A 13,494-nucleotide genomic window follows, 5' to 3' on the forward strand; every position below is an offset into this window, starting at 1 on the left:
TATTTTAAATTTGAAATACTTTGCTTCCAAAATACTCAGAAGTTTTATTTTTTTTAACAGCTGACTTTCATACTTTTTCGATTTTTTAAAAAACGCTTATATGGAACCGATCTAGCCCGAACCAAATATCACTCCTTCCATTATAAACTCTCAAATCCACTAGTTTCTAACCTTGCTTCCTCTTCCACTCCTGACAATTCTCTAAGGTGCCTGAAAAGAAGATGGCCACGAGACCTGTTAATATAAAAACGTCATTACTGTGCTACCAATGGTTTGTTTCTCTACACGCCTGTATCACTTCATTATGAACTAAAATCAAATTTACTGGATGTATGTATATAAATGTACAGTGTTAAAGTTTAATAAAAATAAAAATATTTAAGAGTACTGACCTTTACACTGACACACCAAGTTTAATCAAAATCGTTAAAAGTCGTAAAATACCTCGCAAAAAACAGTTCGATATCTTCAAAATTGAAGGAGGTAATTTTAGAACCATTATTATTCTTAGGTACTTCAAAAACTAGAATCTTGTTACATGGTGCATAATTTTTATATATAGACAATAGCAATTTATTTACAATATATATATTACTATTGTATATACATATGCCGTTTTATTTAAGCATATACGAGTATATTGTCTTTCTATTGAAAATATCTTCAAATCTGTTGGTGTTGTATTTTTGTTCTGAAAAACGCAAAAAATATGGTTTCTTAATGATTTTTTCAAAACTACGAAAGGAAAATTCATTGGTTGAATAAAAAATGTATATTAATTTAACAATAATAATTATAATTTTAAGATACTTTATGAAATGGTCATTTCTCTAATTGTGGATTGAATCGAGTGAAACATCTTGTAGCAAAACCGGAGATCACACGAATAATCTAATCTCACTTGGCACGTATGGAGCCATATCTTGCCTATACCGAGAGTATCAGCAAATGAATGCCTCCATGAACATATAGGATATGCTACCTTAAGTATCAATTTTCAAGATAGTTAACATATTATTAATTACTATCTGCATTGCATTACACCGATTTATAATGAACACTGAGTTGTAAATATAATTTATTCATATAAATTAACCAAAATTATTATTTTTTTTTTCAGTTATCTCAGGAAACAGATGCACTAAACTAAAAATAACAGTCAAGTCTGAGAACTGCGGTGACAACGAAAACTGTTCCGGAAAAGGCGCCTGCTTCACAAACACATCAATGGTTTGGCAATAATTATAATATTCTATATCATTATAAAAATATCTTTTAGTACTACATAAAAACGTAAAAAAATTACATTAATTTAACAGCACATGGAATATTTTTATAATTTCTCTTAAAATGAAAAATAAATACTAAATAAATTATTAATCTTTGCCTAGAAAAGGGTGAATAACATAATAAGTAAATTGGAATCAAAATAAAATAAATCATATAAAAACCCTTCATATTTATTCAGGGAATAATAATTAATTAGGGATCAGATTTTTTTTGTTTACCCTTACCTGGTCGTTTCTGACATAAGGGGAATCATCCTATATAAAACCTACCTATCTCAACTAGACTGGGAGGGTCAAGTTTACATTCTGTGGGGCAGCCACGAAAAAAAGTCAACACGTCCAGCGCCACTGCAGATTCGATGATGCTGAGGTAACGCCTCAACTACTTTGGCTACAACAGCCTCGGTACTGCTGTACCTTTGGGCGCAGAACGAAATTCTTCGAAAGAAATCGGAAGTTTTTTTTTTTGTATTAGTTGTGGCTAGATTTTCCTCAACTGATCCTAGGCCATGAAGCAACGTCATTTTTTTCTGCAAATACTGTTTATTTAAAGAAAAATAACAAGCAAAATTTATTTAATTTGTATTCACTGCTTGAAGGGTTAATGGAAGAAAAGGGTTAATTTTCTCTGAGAATAGGATGTGGAAGATACATACCATGGCCCATAGCTACCGAGAAGGTAACCTGACAATTCTAGCCGTGGAATGATAAGAGCGCTCCTACTCTAGATCAAGCACCCGCATTTCCTGAAAACAATAGCTTGAAAGCGTTTGTATAAAGGCGACTTTTCATTTAAGTAAAGTTCCATCAGATAGCCGGTACAGAGCTCTCGGAACAACTAAATTAAATGGAGGCGGCCGTGGAGGCATGGCAAAGGGTGTCCGAAGATGTGCAGATAAAATATTGATGATTTAGTTCGGAGTGGACCCGGTCCATATATCATTCCGGGCTAAATATCTTACTCGTTCTAACAACTCCCCTACTCCCCCCTCCCCTCAGGCACAAACTCGATTTAGCTTTGCGACCTTTAGGAATGTATTCACCTCTAATTTGATAAGGCTCCGACAGTTTGGACATCTCCCTCTTCAGGTGCCCCCCGTTTAACTTGGATAAAAGGGATTAGTTTGTGTGCCTTCCTCTTTGCCTTCTGTCCTTTTGATTTCGAATTGACATAAAATTATTCCCTTGTCAGCCCTGTTGACTATGTATGATTCAACATTTATTTAAAGCGGGTTCAATGACGTCATCAAAAGGAAAAATGGAGTATTGAAAATGCAGGAATTGTTTGATTCTACGATAATATTAATAAATAATAGACATTTTACTAATTTAGTATAATAATATACAATATCATAGACAAGGGGTTCCGAATCTGTTTTCGCTGAAGCTACCTTGTTGGACACCCTAAATTTCGCTTCTCTCTTGTTCTTTATACGCATAATAGGGTTGTTTTTTCCCAAACAATACAAAGAATACAGCTCATTTTATATAATATGTATTATAATATGATACAAATATTGACTGTCAAGCATAATACGTCATGAACATGACCTATAACAGCCTTGTGAAAATAAGGAAGGCAGCAAGTCTTGCATTTTGGTTATACAGGTTAGCATAGTCAAGAATAGAAGGGGCATTGTTCATTCTGGCAATATTCTATTTGACTTGCCTCTGAAGATTAATAGAGAACTCTAGACATCCAGAAAAACGTTAAATTGCTAAATCTCAGACTAATTACACTCGATAATATATACCTATATGTTTATTACAAGTTGAGCATTGATACAATAGAATTATAAAAAAGAAAAAATAATTATTGTAACCACTTTGAGATACCCTATATCCATTTATTCATTTGAATTTTTCAATATAATTCATCAAATATATAAAGGTTGTATCATACACATAATTTAATGTTTAATTGAGTAGTTTTGTCTAGAGCAAACTTTTGTCAATAAAATAAATACACACATCAAACGAGGCCCTTAGTTTTGAAACTTTTACAGGATATACCAAAAACGTTTCAGAGCTGTTTATTGTGGTTTAGAATTTTTAGTTGAGTATTACTGATAAGAAGGAAGGTCAATGATGTAGTAGCCCCAAACTGCCAAAAATATCAATTTCAGTTTTGGATTGAACTGATTTAGAAACACATTAATCAGAAACACAACCAATCTTTTTTGTAGAAAAGCTTCATATTATACTCAATTTATCCATCTCCATCAATGATCTCATGTTTTTAAAACTTAATTTTTAGTAAGAAAAAATACATTTATTTTTTTCCATGAACTGTTTTCTGTTTTCATGTAAATATTTCTTTTCTATTGTAATTTACTTTAATCGGAAAAATAAAATTTTCATTTTTAGGAAGGTTATGAGTGTCTTTGTTGTGCTGGATATATTGGCCCTCACTGTGAAGAAAAGGATGCATGTTATCAAAACCCGTGCCAGAACAATGGCATATGTGTTGACATCTCTCAAGGACATGAGGGGTCTACTTTTCAATGTCTCTGCCCATATGGTAAACTTAATAAATTTAATTTTCATATATTATGATTTTTACAGAATACTTATCTTCTAGTTTCCATTATTTATATTGTAAAATTCAAACTTTTAATAATAGTTCAAGTATTAATGCTAATACTTTGTCTCTAGGAACTTTCTAATATATTGCTTAACGATTCAATACGTAGTATATTTATAGGTCAACCAACAATTTGAAAATTATTTGAATTATATTCAACAGGTTTTACTGGTAAAGTTTGTGAGGACACATCAGATCCATGTGAATCAGGACCTTGCCAACATGGTGGAACCTGCAGACCCAGTAATGAAACAGCCAACCAGTTTAAGTGCATCTGTCCCCCCGGGTTTACTGGACCACACTGTCAGACACAGCTTGATGCTTGCTCGTCAGCACCTTGTCGTCATGGGATCTGTGTAGATCAGAAGGAAGGATATCGCTGCTTTTGTCAACCAGGTGAAAGAAAAAGAAATTGAAACTAACATTTACGAGTTTTTAAATTGGAATTGAAAATTTATTTCATGAATTAATTCAACAGTATATATTGTTTTTTCCTCTTCTAATCAATACCTTAATCAATCATTTATTTGAATACCAAATAAAATATATCATAACAGAAATGTATTGCCATATGCCTTTGGATAAATATTCATCATAATATGATGTATTCCTTTGTCATCAGTCTACATTGCTTAAAGAATTGCTTAAACTTGTTTCATACATTAAATAATCAGTTCCTTCACAATACTTCGTTCAATCATTCAAAAAGTCATCATAAGGTCAACAATATCGTGAATTCTGATCGCCATTATTAGTAAGCAGAATTTAATTTCATGATCAAGAAACTCAATAATTGATATATTTAATATTGGTATTTAGGTTTAATTTATTTTTTAACCACATATATAATGAGAAATACAAATCTGCTTCAGGTTTCACAGGTAGCCAGTGTCAAGAAGAGTACAATGAATGTGAAAGTAACCCGTGTGGAAATGGAGGAACATGCATTGACCACATAGATAGCTTTACATGCAAATGTGCTAGAGGATACACAGGAGATACATGTCATATTAAAGTATTTTCCTTCACTTAGCTTTTCAGAATATATGTCTCCAGTTCAAAACGGATAATTAAATTGTTTATTCTTAGATGAATTTGTGCGATCCAAATCCTTGCTCCCATCACCATTACTGCGTCGATAAGGGGAACACTTACAGCTGTGATTGTCCCAAGGGTTTTACAGGTCCAGAATGCTTGATTCCGACGAGGGCAGTAAGATAATTATCAAATATTTTTATAAATAGATGAATAGAGTAGGTCAAAACATTTTCAAATGTTGGTTATTAAATTCTGAAAACCTTGTTATTGATCAATTTACTTAGCAAATTATTTTCTGATATGTAGCTATTTTTTTCATTTTTAATGAAAATTGTTTCCTCATATCAATATTTATTGACAATTCAGTCTCGATTAAGTAAAAACAACAAAATATGATGTATATTAACCATACTCTTGTTTCCATTTACCAGAGAACTCGACCATTGAAAGAAGAATCTAATATGGACAAATTTCTAAATATCATTAGAAAATACTGAAAGAAGCGGGATTCAACAATATTTCTAATAAACCAGCCATGGCTTGTACCATCTTACAGTAAAAAGGAACTGGAAAAATAATATTAATGTCTGAATGATAAAAATAATTCCATTATTATATTGTTCAATAGAAATTTTAAGACAAATTTGATAAACAATAGAGTGTGACGTAGAAACATCAACATTTAAAAGTTTTTAAATACATTCATTTTCTTCCATAATTTAATTGCCAACATCACCAATATAATAATGAGTAATAAAATAAATATAAATTTTTTGTGAAAAAGAATTTTTCTAATATATTTATAGCATTAACTCTCCCGTTTCTAAATTGCTTTGATTGTTGAAATTTTGTTTTCATTTATATTTTTCATATTTTTGGTATCCAAATTAAACAAAGAAAAAGTTTATTCAAAAATGTAACTTTATGTTATAAAACTGCAGGCTGTGGAGTGCATTAAGCTACAGGACAATAATTACATACTTCACTATGTGTGCTAAACGCTAATACATCAAAAATCAACGGGGTTCTTTTATAGATGGTTGATCAAAATATATTGGCCTATCACAAAGCATCAGATGAGAATTTTTTTCACAACTGAAAATGGTGCTAGTTTATCAAACCTATCTACAACAGAAACAATATGAATTGTGTACATGTAGTATTTTTTCTTATGAACGTCCCCAAATCGTTCAAATTTAAAGATCAGAATAGCTCTCTGGTAAATTTGAAAAATAGTGATGATGCTATTTTTCATTCCATAGGACAATACAAAGATATTTAGTGGTTCTAATTGAAATTGACTCATTCTCAACTTTTTTCACACTGGTCAAGGTAGAAAAAGGATATTGTTCAGAGGTTATTCCTGATTTTGTTGAAGAATTCATAGCCTTCGTCATCTGATGCACCAATAATAATCCCGAATAGAAATTGTCTACACAAAAAACTGTATGAGCCACATGGAGGGGGAATGTAGATAGCAACTCATGAAGATTGAATTACAGCGATTAACACTAGTCCTAGAGTATCTTACAGAAAGCATATCAGTTGTTTATGTTTAAAAAAAATATTTAATGATTTCCTCTTTACACCTACAAACTTAGTAACTAATCCAGAGATAAGAGAATTAAAAAAATAAAAAAATGAGAGTACCAAAGTTATTTTTGATATGGTGACTGAAAATTAACATGCTCTCTGATGAAATTCGAAAACAAAAAAAAAGTTGAACCCTGGAATATATAACAAAATAGTGCTCATTTAAATATTTTCAAACCCAATTATTATTTCAAGAGTTAACTTTGTTATATAATGTATTATAGATTAAAAAAACATTAGGAGACCGATTCAATTCTTAATAAAATACGTATTGAGTATCCAAAGTAGCTAACTGGGGAAGAGCGATGTATAGGGAATAAAGTTGGAAAAAATCCTTGGATTGATGTGCAATCCATTGCCACCAATATTGCTATATCAATAGGAATATGCATAACGTACAGACAATTAGAAATTTTTTTCATAAAAATATTCTAACAAGTATATATATATTTGAAAAAAAATATATATATACATTATAATAATAAATACATTTAAGAAATGATTTTATAATGTTAGAACTAGAACTTTAGGGAAGAAACAAATCACAAGGAAGCAAATTGTATTAATAATCATAGTGGTAAATAAGATATTTAATATTTATCATATCTAATAGATATATTAATTCCTTTTATTGCTCAGATTAAAAGATAAAGAAGTTCTGCTATATTTTAGACATGGAAGTATTGCCTATAAATTTTTCAAAAACAAACAGATCAATAAATGAAAATGTTTTGATATTAATAGATTAATAATAGATAGAAACATCATAAAGACAATAAACAATAATTTATTATAATAATTTTTCAGGCTTGTAGCGCAAACCCATGTAGAAATGGTGGCACATGCTGGAGTAGTGTTGAATCTTTCTATTGTGCTTGCAGACCAGGCTACACTGGAAAGATTTGTAATGGTAAATTAACACCAATTATTTTTAAAATATTCTATTTAGGAATTTTCTGAGCAGCTTCATCAACCCTTTTCAGAGGAAGTAATTTTTGAAGTAATTCCGCCAAGCAGTGCTTCAGATATAATTGATCTAAATGGCAATGAACAACCGATTGACCTGCAAATGCCAGTATCTATCCATTTGGATCATTTCCACAATGTCTATGTTGCCGCAGGAACTCTAGCGTGTGCTCTTCTCATTGTTATTGTGACCGTGAGTGTTTAAGATCTATTTCTTTAAAAATAATGAAAATTAAATGATATTCCTTCCTTTCTTTCATTGTTACTCTAGAAGACATTAAAATATATTTGTAGATATATTAGATAGTTTAGCCGTAGAATATTAATTTTATAATTTATTGTATAAGATTGTAAGTGATTTAACATTTATTGACAAGTGAGGAGATGTTCATGCTACTTTGACTGAATCAAAAAGAAAAGAAAAATACTAATTTTTTTTTTATTTATGATGATGGGTAATATAGGAATCATTACCTTATCTCCAGCAATGAATGACTACAGTATAAAAAAAAAGGTAAAGTAATGAGTCCACTAACAAAAAAACATGTAAATGTGTTTTATAGTGTTCCTTGTGGTAGTTCAACCCTTTGCACTTGAAGTTTTTTTTTCATTCGTATTAACAGCGTAATAATCCTCGAGTCATTTTTCACCAAAAGCGAAATATCTTATACACAATAGTTTTTGCAATTTGCCTTTGTCCCCATGTTATGGACTGAAAATGATTTGCATTGTCTCCATAGCGGAGCCTTCGAGTTTGAAGACAAATTTTAAATGGCTCTGCTCTGGAGCCCTCGAGTGTAAAGGGTTAAATAGAGCATTGAACTGAAAGAAATCATTCAAATTATATTGCCAAATACTCATTTGATTTTAACATTTATTTTATTTTCATACTTTTGTAAATGATTATTTTATACTTAAGTGATCATCGATAACCGCCAAAAACAATATTTAACTAAGTGACTAAATTAGGGAGAAAAAAGGTTAAAATTATCACTTGAGAAAATAAAATGAATATGAAAATAGAGAAATATAATGGTTTTGTAAAAATATTTCAATTCTTCAGATAAAAATTCTCTTTTTAAAAAATCCTATGCAAACTGCAAAATAAAATTCAATAAAATTTGTCCGTAAAATAATATTCTACTCAATTAACTAATGCATATTCATTTAAATTTGCCATAGGTTATAATTTGCCACTGCAGGATGCATGAGACTTATAAGCATTGTTGTTTCAAAACTTCACCATTACTACCCCTTAACATCACACGCTTGGATTCTGTATTGAAGAAAAACATGTAAGTAACAATAATTGAATACAGCTACATAATACTTATATTTACTATTTATAAGCTATGACTAAAATAAATTCTGAATAAATCTGATTAGAGAAACACTTTTCAATAGTTATTGTAGTTTTGAAGAATTGAACTGATTTAAAAAAATATAATTATATGTTGATTGCAGGCATGGCCTGGACAAAGATAAGGAACCATTGGCACAGTCCCGTGCCTTCCCGGGAATTGATAGCTCAGACATGTACTACGCACTCGATTTTAGTGACAGTCAGAGTTCACCATTAATCCAGTAATCAGATACTGTCCCATCCGATCAGCAATTGTATCTTACACCAGAATAAGATGAATAAATGTTTGGAATAGTTATTAACAATTTCATAAATGTTTGATGTGTGTGCAAGTATTATCTTTTGTTTCGAGTATTTTCGAATTAAAATGAAAATAATTGTATCGATTTTGATACTCTTTCATTTAGAGGATTGACTGCAGACATCATCTGTGCGATTCCTCTTCCAGTGCATTCATAGTTTTAAAAAATTTAATCTGCTTTTAGATGAATTCTTTGAAGTAGCGTATACTAATAAAGTATGGAAGATGAATCTGTGGAGTAAAAATAATCTATAAATCCTCTAAATTGATTAGTTCAAGAGGTTTTGTTTTCTAAGTCCTTGGTCTTCAGCACTTCATTTAGGACTGGTTTGAATCCCCTTTTGATGTTAGAATCGTAGTGATAAGAGAAAAAGAAGCTGGTTACACTTGTTTGATTAAGTTTGTTATTTAGGGTACTTTTCTATTCTTTACAAAGTCCACACCTGATCTCTCTCATCAAAAATATAATCCTAAATGATCCAGTAAGTTTGATTGTTCTTTTTAAATATAGAAAAGTACCCTGATTACAAATTTAGAATAAGTAAGTACTTAAATGTAACCATAATTGTTTTTGTCCATTTAAATACATATTACAATTTTTATATTGCTCAATACAGTTCATGAAACTGTCTTACTGTGCCAAAGAAACTTGGACTTATAATTTGTTCATCATTATTTGATTTTAATATTTTGTTGCTCAAATTATGAAGTCATTTATTTATTATTGAATGAAAATGAAGACTGTCCGTGATGCAAAGTTATTTTCAAAAGAAACTTTGTACCATTCAGATGGCTGGTTATCAAAAGCAAGTTTGGTTATTTGTAAGTAATCATATATAAAGTTTTGATTATTGTATTTAATCATATAAAGAAATGGAGCTGGTGAAAGAAAATATACTTAGTGTGGAAAAATTTTCTGATGAGTTTTAGAGCTATGAACATATTTTATTTGTTTATCTATAAATCAAATAGAGTCCTCAATAAATTTTCTTATGAGCATTGTTACTAATGACTACGATGATTTATAAAACTTAGCTGAGATTAAATTTACAAAATAAAAAATTATTTTAATAATTGAACATTTTAATTTGTTTACAATAATTCCATTGAGCATTTATCCAAGTGTTTGGTCTGGAAAAGATCTCTATGTTTATCAGATATATTAGGTTTAAAATTTAAGAGGTCTTAAAAACTAAAAACAATTTAGCTTCATTCTTTTAATAAACATTTAATAATACTTCTTTATTATTTTTTAAAAATTAAAACCAATGATATAAAATTTATATCTTCATAAGTTGTGTTGTCATTTCAGACGAACAAGGGAATAAGAGAATCACTATCTTTTTGGTGTAAAAATCACAATAAAAATTCTGAAGAAATTAGAAATTGTTTGTAATTTAAATAGTTCTAATTCTTGTACTAATTACTGCCATAACTTCCGAAGTTTGAGTTCATAGATTGCAAAAATGAACCGTTTCGTCACCAGCATGGGCTCGCTGGGAACGAAACGAGATTGATTTCATTCGGCTGATGGTAATGAGAAATTGACTTCTATTATCATTGTTTTATTATTATAATTTCCAATAATTGTGTACAGAGTACTCAAAAGAATGTGTATCTACTTTGTATATTTTGGGAAATATGTGAATGGAATTCTTTTAGCTCCTGTTAGCATTTAAAATTAAAACACTAAGGTTAAACAAGGTTTGTTGGATAATCACACCATTAGCTGTAATCCTGCTTTATAGTCACAAATTCTTACATTAATGGATGTAAATAACTTCTGCAAGTGATAATTTGTTAATGGTTTCATCAAAAGACACAAAATGTAAGCATAGAAAAACAAAAAACACACAAAAAAAAAAAAAAAAAAAATAGCACAGTTTCTGATGTTATTGTAACTAAGGCATTTGATTTTCTAAAAAAAAAAAGAAGTTGTAAAATTTATCCCATATACCAATTACTATGTTGTTTTAGTTGTAAATTTATCTACAGTTTTATTTTGGGAAACTTCTCTAATGTAGAATCTTTAATAAAAACAAACAATTAATAAAAAAGTGTTATGTAGCTCAGTTTTTTAATCTGTAAAAAAATAAATAAATGAATAAAAAGTCTCACAATTTTAGGGTTTCAAAATTAGTTAGAACTTTTTAATTTGTTTATATTTTTTCTAGAATTTATTGTATTATACTTGTTAGTTTTACAATTTAATGCTTCAAAATGAACAATCAATATATGTTGAATAATATAAAAATAAGATTTCCTGCATTGTAACAAATTTGTATGTTACTGACCCTTACTGTGAATGACATTCTGAATAAAAGTTAAATTGTAAAGATCTTTTCATTTAATAAATCCTTATGTAAAAGAATAAATCTGAAAACAAGAAAAGAAAAAGTAGAACTAAGGTTAATTAAAGGCGTGCAATATTTGTAAAATTATAGGCATGCCTTGACGTTCCACTATATCCCTTTATCCACCCTTCCATTTTTAGCAATTACCTTCCACTTCCCATCCTACATTACCAGTATCACCTAAAAGGTGACGATGTCCAAATTTATCTATCTTTTAATCCTGTTAATTTCTCTGATGCCATCTTGAAACTACAGGAAAACTGATAGAATAAGTACCTGGACAACCCATAGTAAGCTTGTAATAAAAACTGAAAAGGCCAATTATTACTGGATTCACAACTCCTCAAATATATCACTGAACATCCTAACTTTATTCTAAACAATACCTCTGCCCCATTCCATGCATTTGTAAAACAACTCTGGGTAATTTTTAACCAAACCTGGAAATTACTCATCTCCCAAATTTCCTGTTAGTTTAGTTTTCTCCTTCATTTTCCCACTCTTCAATTATGACTCTTTGGTGAATAGTGGACCCTCAGGTAAAGTCGAAGCAAAACATCTTATGATCTACTTATTATGATTTGTTCAGCTGCTTCACCCTGATATTCGATCCTTTCTGCTATATATCATTTACCAATGGTTTCTTTTTCCGAATCTCTCCTTTCCTCCTCCAATCAGAATTTATATATTTTTGATGTAATCAGAAACTTTTATTACTTAACTTTTTTTTAATAGTTTTTTTTTCTGTTTATTATATAATTATTGGAGGAACAGTATAACACATTTATTGACAAAGTATCAAATCTCTATTTTCAAAGTTAAATTTTTAATAGACCACCAAAGTCAATCTCATAAAAATTCAGTCTACACTTGCCCCAACTTACGTTATTAATTTTATGAAATGAAAAATAGCTTCTTCATTCTTAGAAGTACTCTCTTTAGAACTATTTGCAGGTATATTTTATTTTAGCGAGGGTACTGAGGCCATATTTTATCTGAACTTAATATAAATGGTGATTAATAACAGTATATTTACAAAAGGGTTGAATTTTTAATTTTTTGTTAAATACTGGCAGGCTTTACATGGTTAATGAAGCAGTTATATTTTTATTTTTTTTGTTTAAAAATTAATCATGGAGGGGTAAAGTCTTGTGCAAAAGACGCCCCCTATTTAAAACACTATAAATATTGAATAATTGTGAATAATAATAATAATAAACTAAATCTGTAAAAATAATAATTCTTAAGAAGAGAGAGAAAAAAAAAGTTAATAACAAAAACAATGACATCTATAGATTTCATGAAATAAATAGCTGACCTCTAATGGGGGAAAAATAAGTTAATTTGAGAAAAAGACAAAGAGAAAAAAATAAATAAAATAGTAGAAATAGATAAATATAGAATTTGTAAGAGTTCTGTACTGCAGCAGCCTGGGCTTCAGTCTTCTGGATGAGGTTGGGTTTCCCAAGTTGTAAGTTACTGCTCCTTTGACTGTTGGTACTGGGAGTGGTATTTGCTTGGAAACTGTTTTTCGGTCTATTGATTATATTTGTAATTCCTAATGCTATTAGCTATTTCAAATTGGTTTTTGAAACAAAAATAATTATAGACCAGGAAAGGAACCATTAGGTGAAATATTATGGTGTCATCAAGGAAGCAGTGGCAATAATAAATAAAGAAGACAATACAAACGATGCGGAAGATGTGTTTGTTTTTTTACACGAAACGCTCACTGGAACAAATAATTGAAAAAGCAAAAAAAAAAAGAGTTAAATTTGATCTTGAAATATTAGAAATGATATTACATTATAACCCTTTGGAAACGTTACTTGATAAAAATTTATTTATAGACTCTATGAATTTCTATTAATCTTATTTTTTTTTTATTTCATTTAATTTCGACGTTTGAAGTCGATTCTTAAGCCACATCAAATTTTAAAGCATATTCATGAGGAGACTTTCTCCTCTGGCTGGAGGGGGTACTCCCCCACTCCGAACATCGCCGA

The 13,494-nt window shown here is 29.8% G+C and overlaps 1 protein-coding gene across 1 annotated transcript; it reads left to right on the forward strand.

The window, feature by feature from the left end:
• Window positions 1-1,120: 1,120 nt before the first annotated feature.
• LOC106680116 (delta and Notch-like epidermal growth factor-related receptor) lies at window positions 1,121-9,892 on the forward strand (the record flags this gene model as incomplete). Its single annotated transcript, XM_014419618.2, is given in 9 exon segments — window positions 1,121-1,230; window positions 3,657-3,810; window positions 4,036-4,269; window positions 4,746-4,888; window positions 4,963-5,085; window positions 7,312-7,414; window positions 7,488-7,663; window positions 8,653-8,765; window positions 8,935-9,892. Coding segments are annotated over 9 exon segments (1,280 nt in total), but the record flags the coding sequence as incomplete, so codon positions are not given.
• Between the last annotated feature and the right edge of the window lie 3,602 nt (window positions 9,893-13,494).

The sequence above is a fragment of the Halyomorpha halys genome, unplaced genomic scaffold, assembly GCF_000696795.3.
Source record: "Halyomorpha halys isolate HHAL.00 unplaced genomic scaffold, Hhal_1.1 Scaffold15.1, whole genome shotgun sequence".
Lineage (NCBI taxonomy): Eukaryota > Metazoa > Arthropoda > Insecta > Hemiptera > Pentatomidae > Halyomorpha > Halyomorpha halys.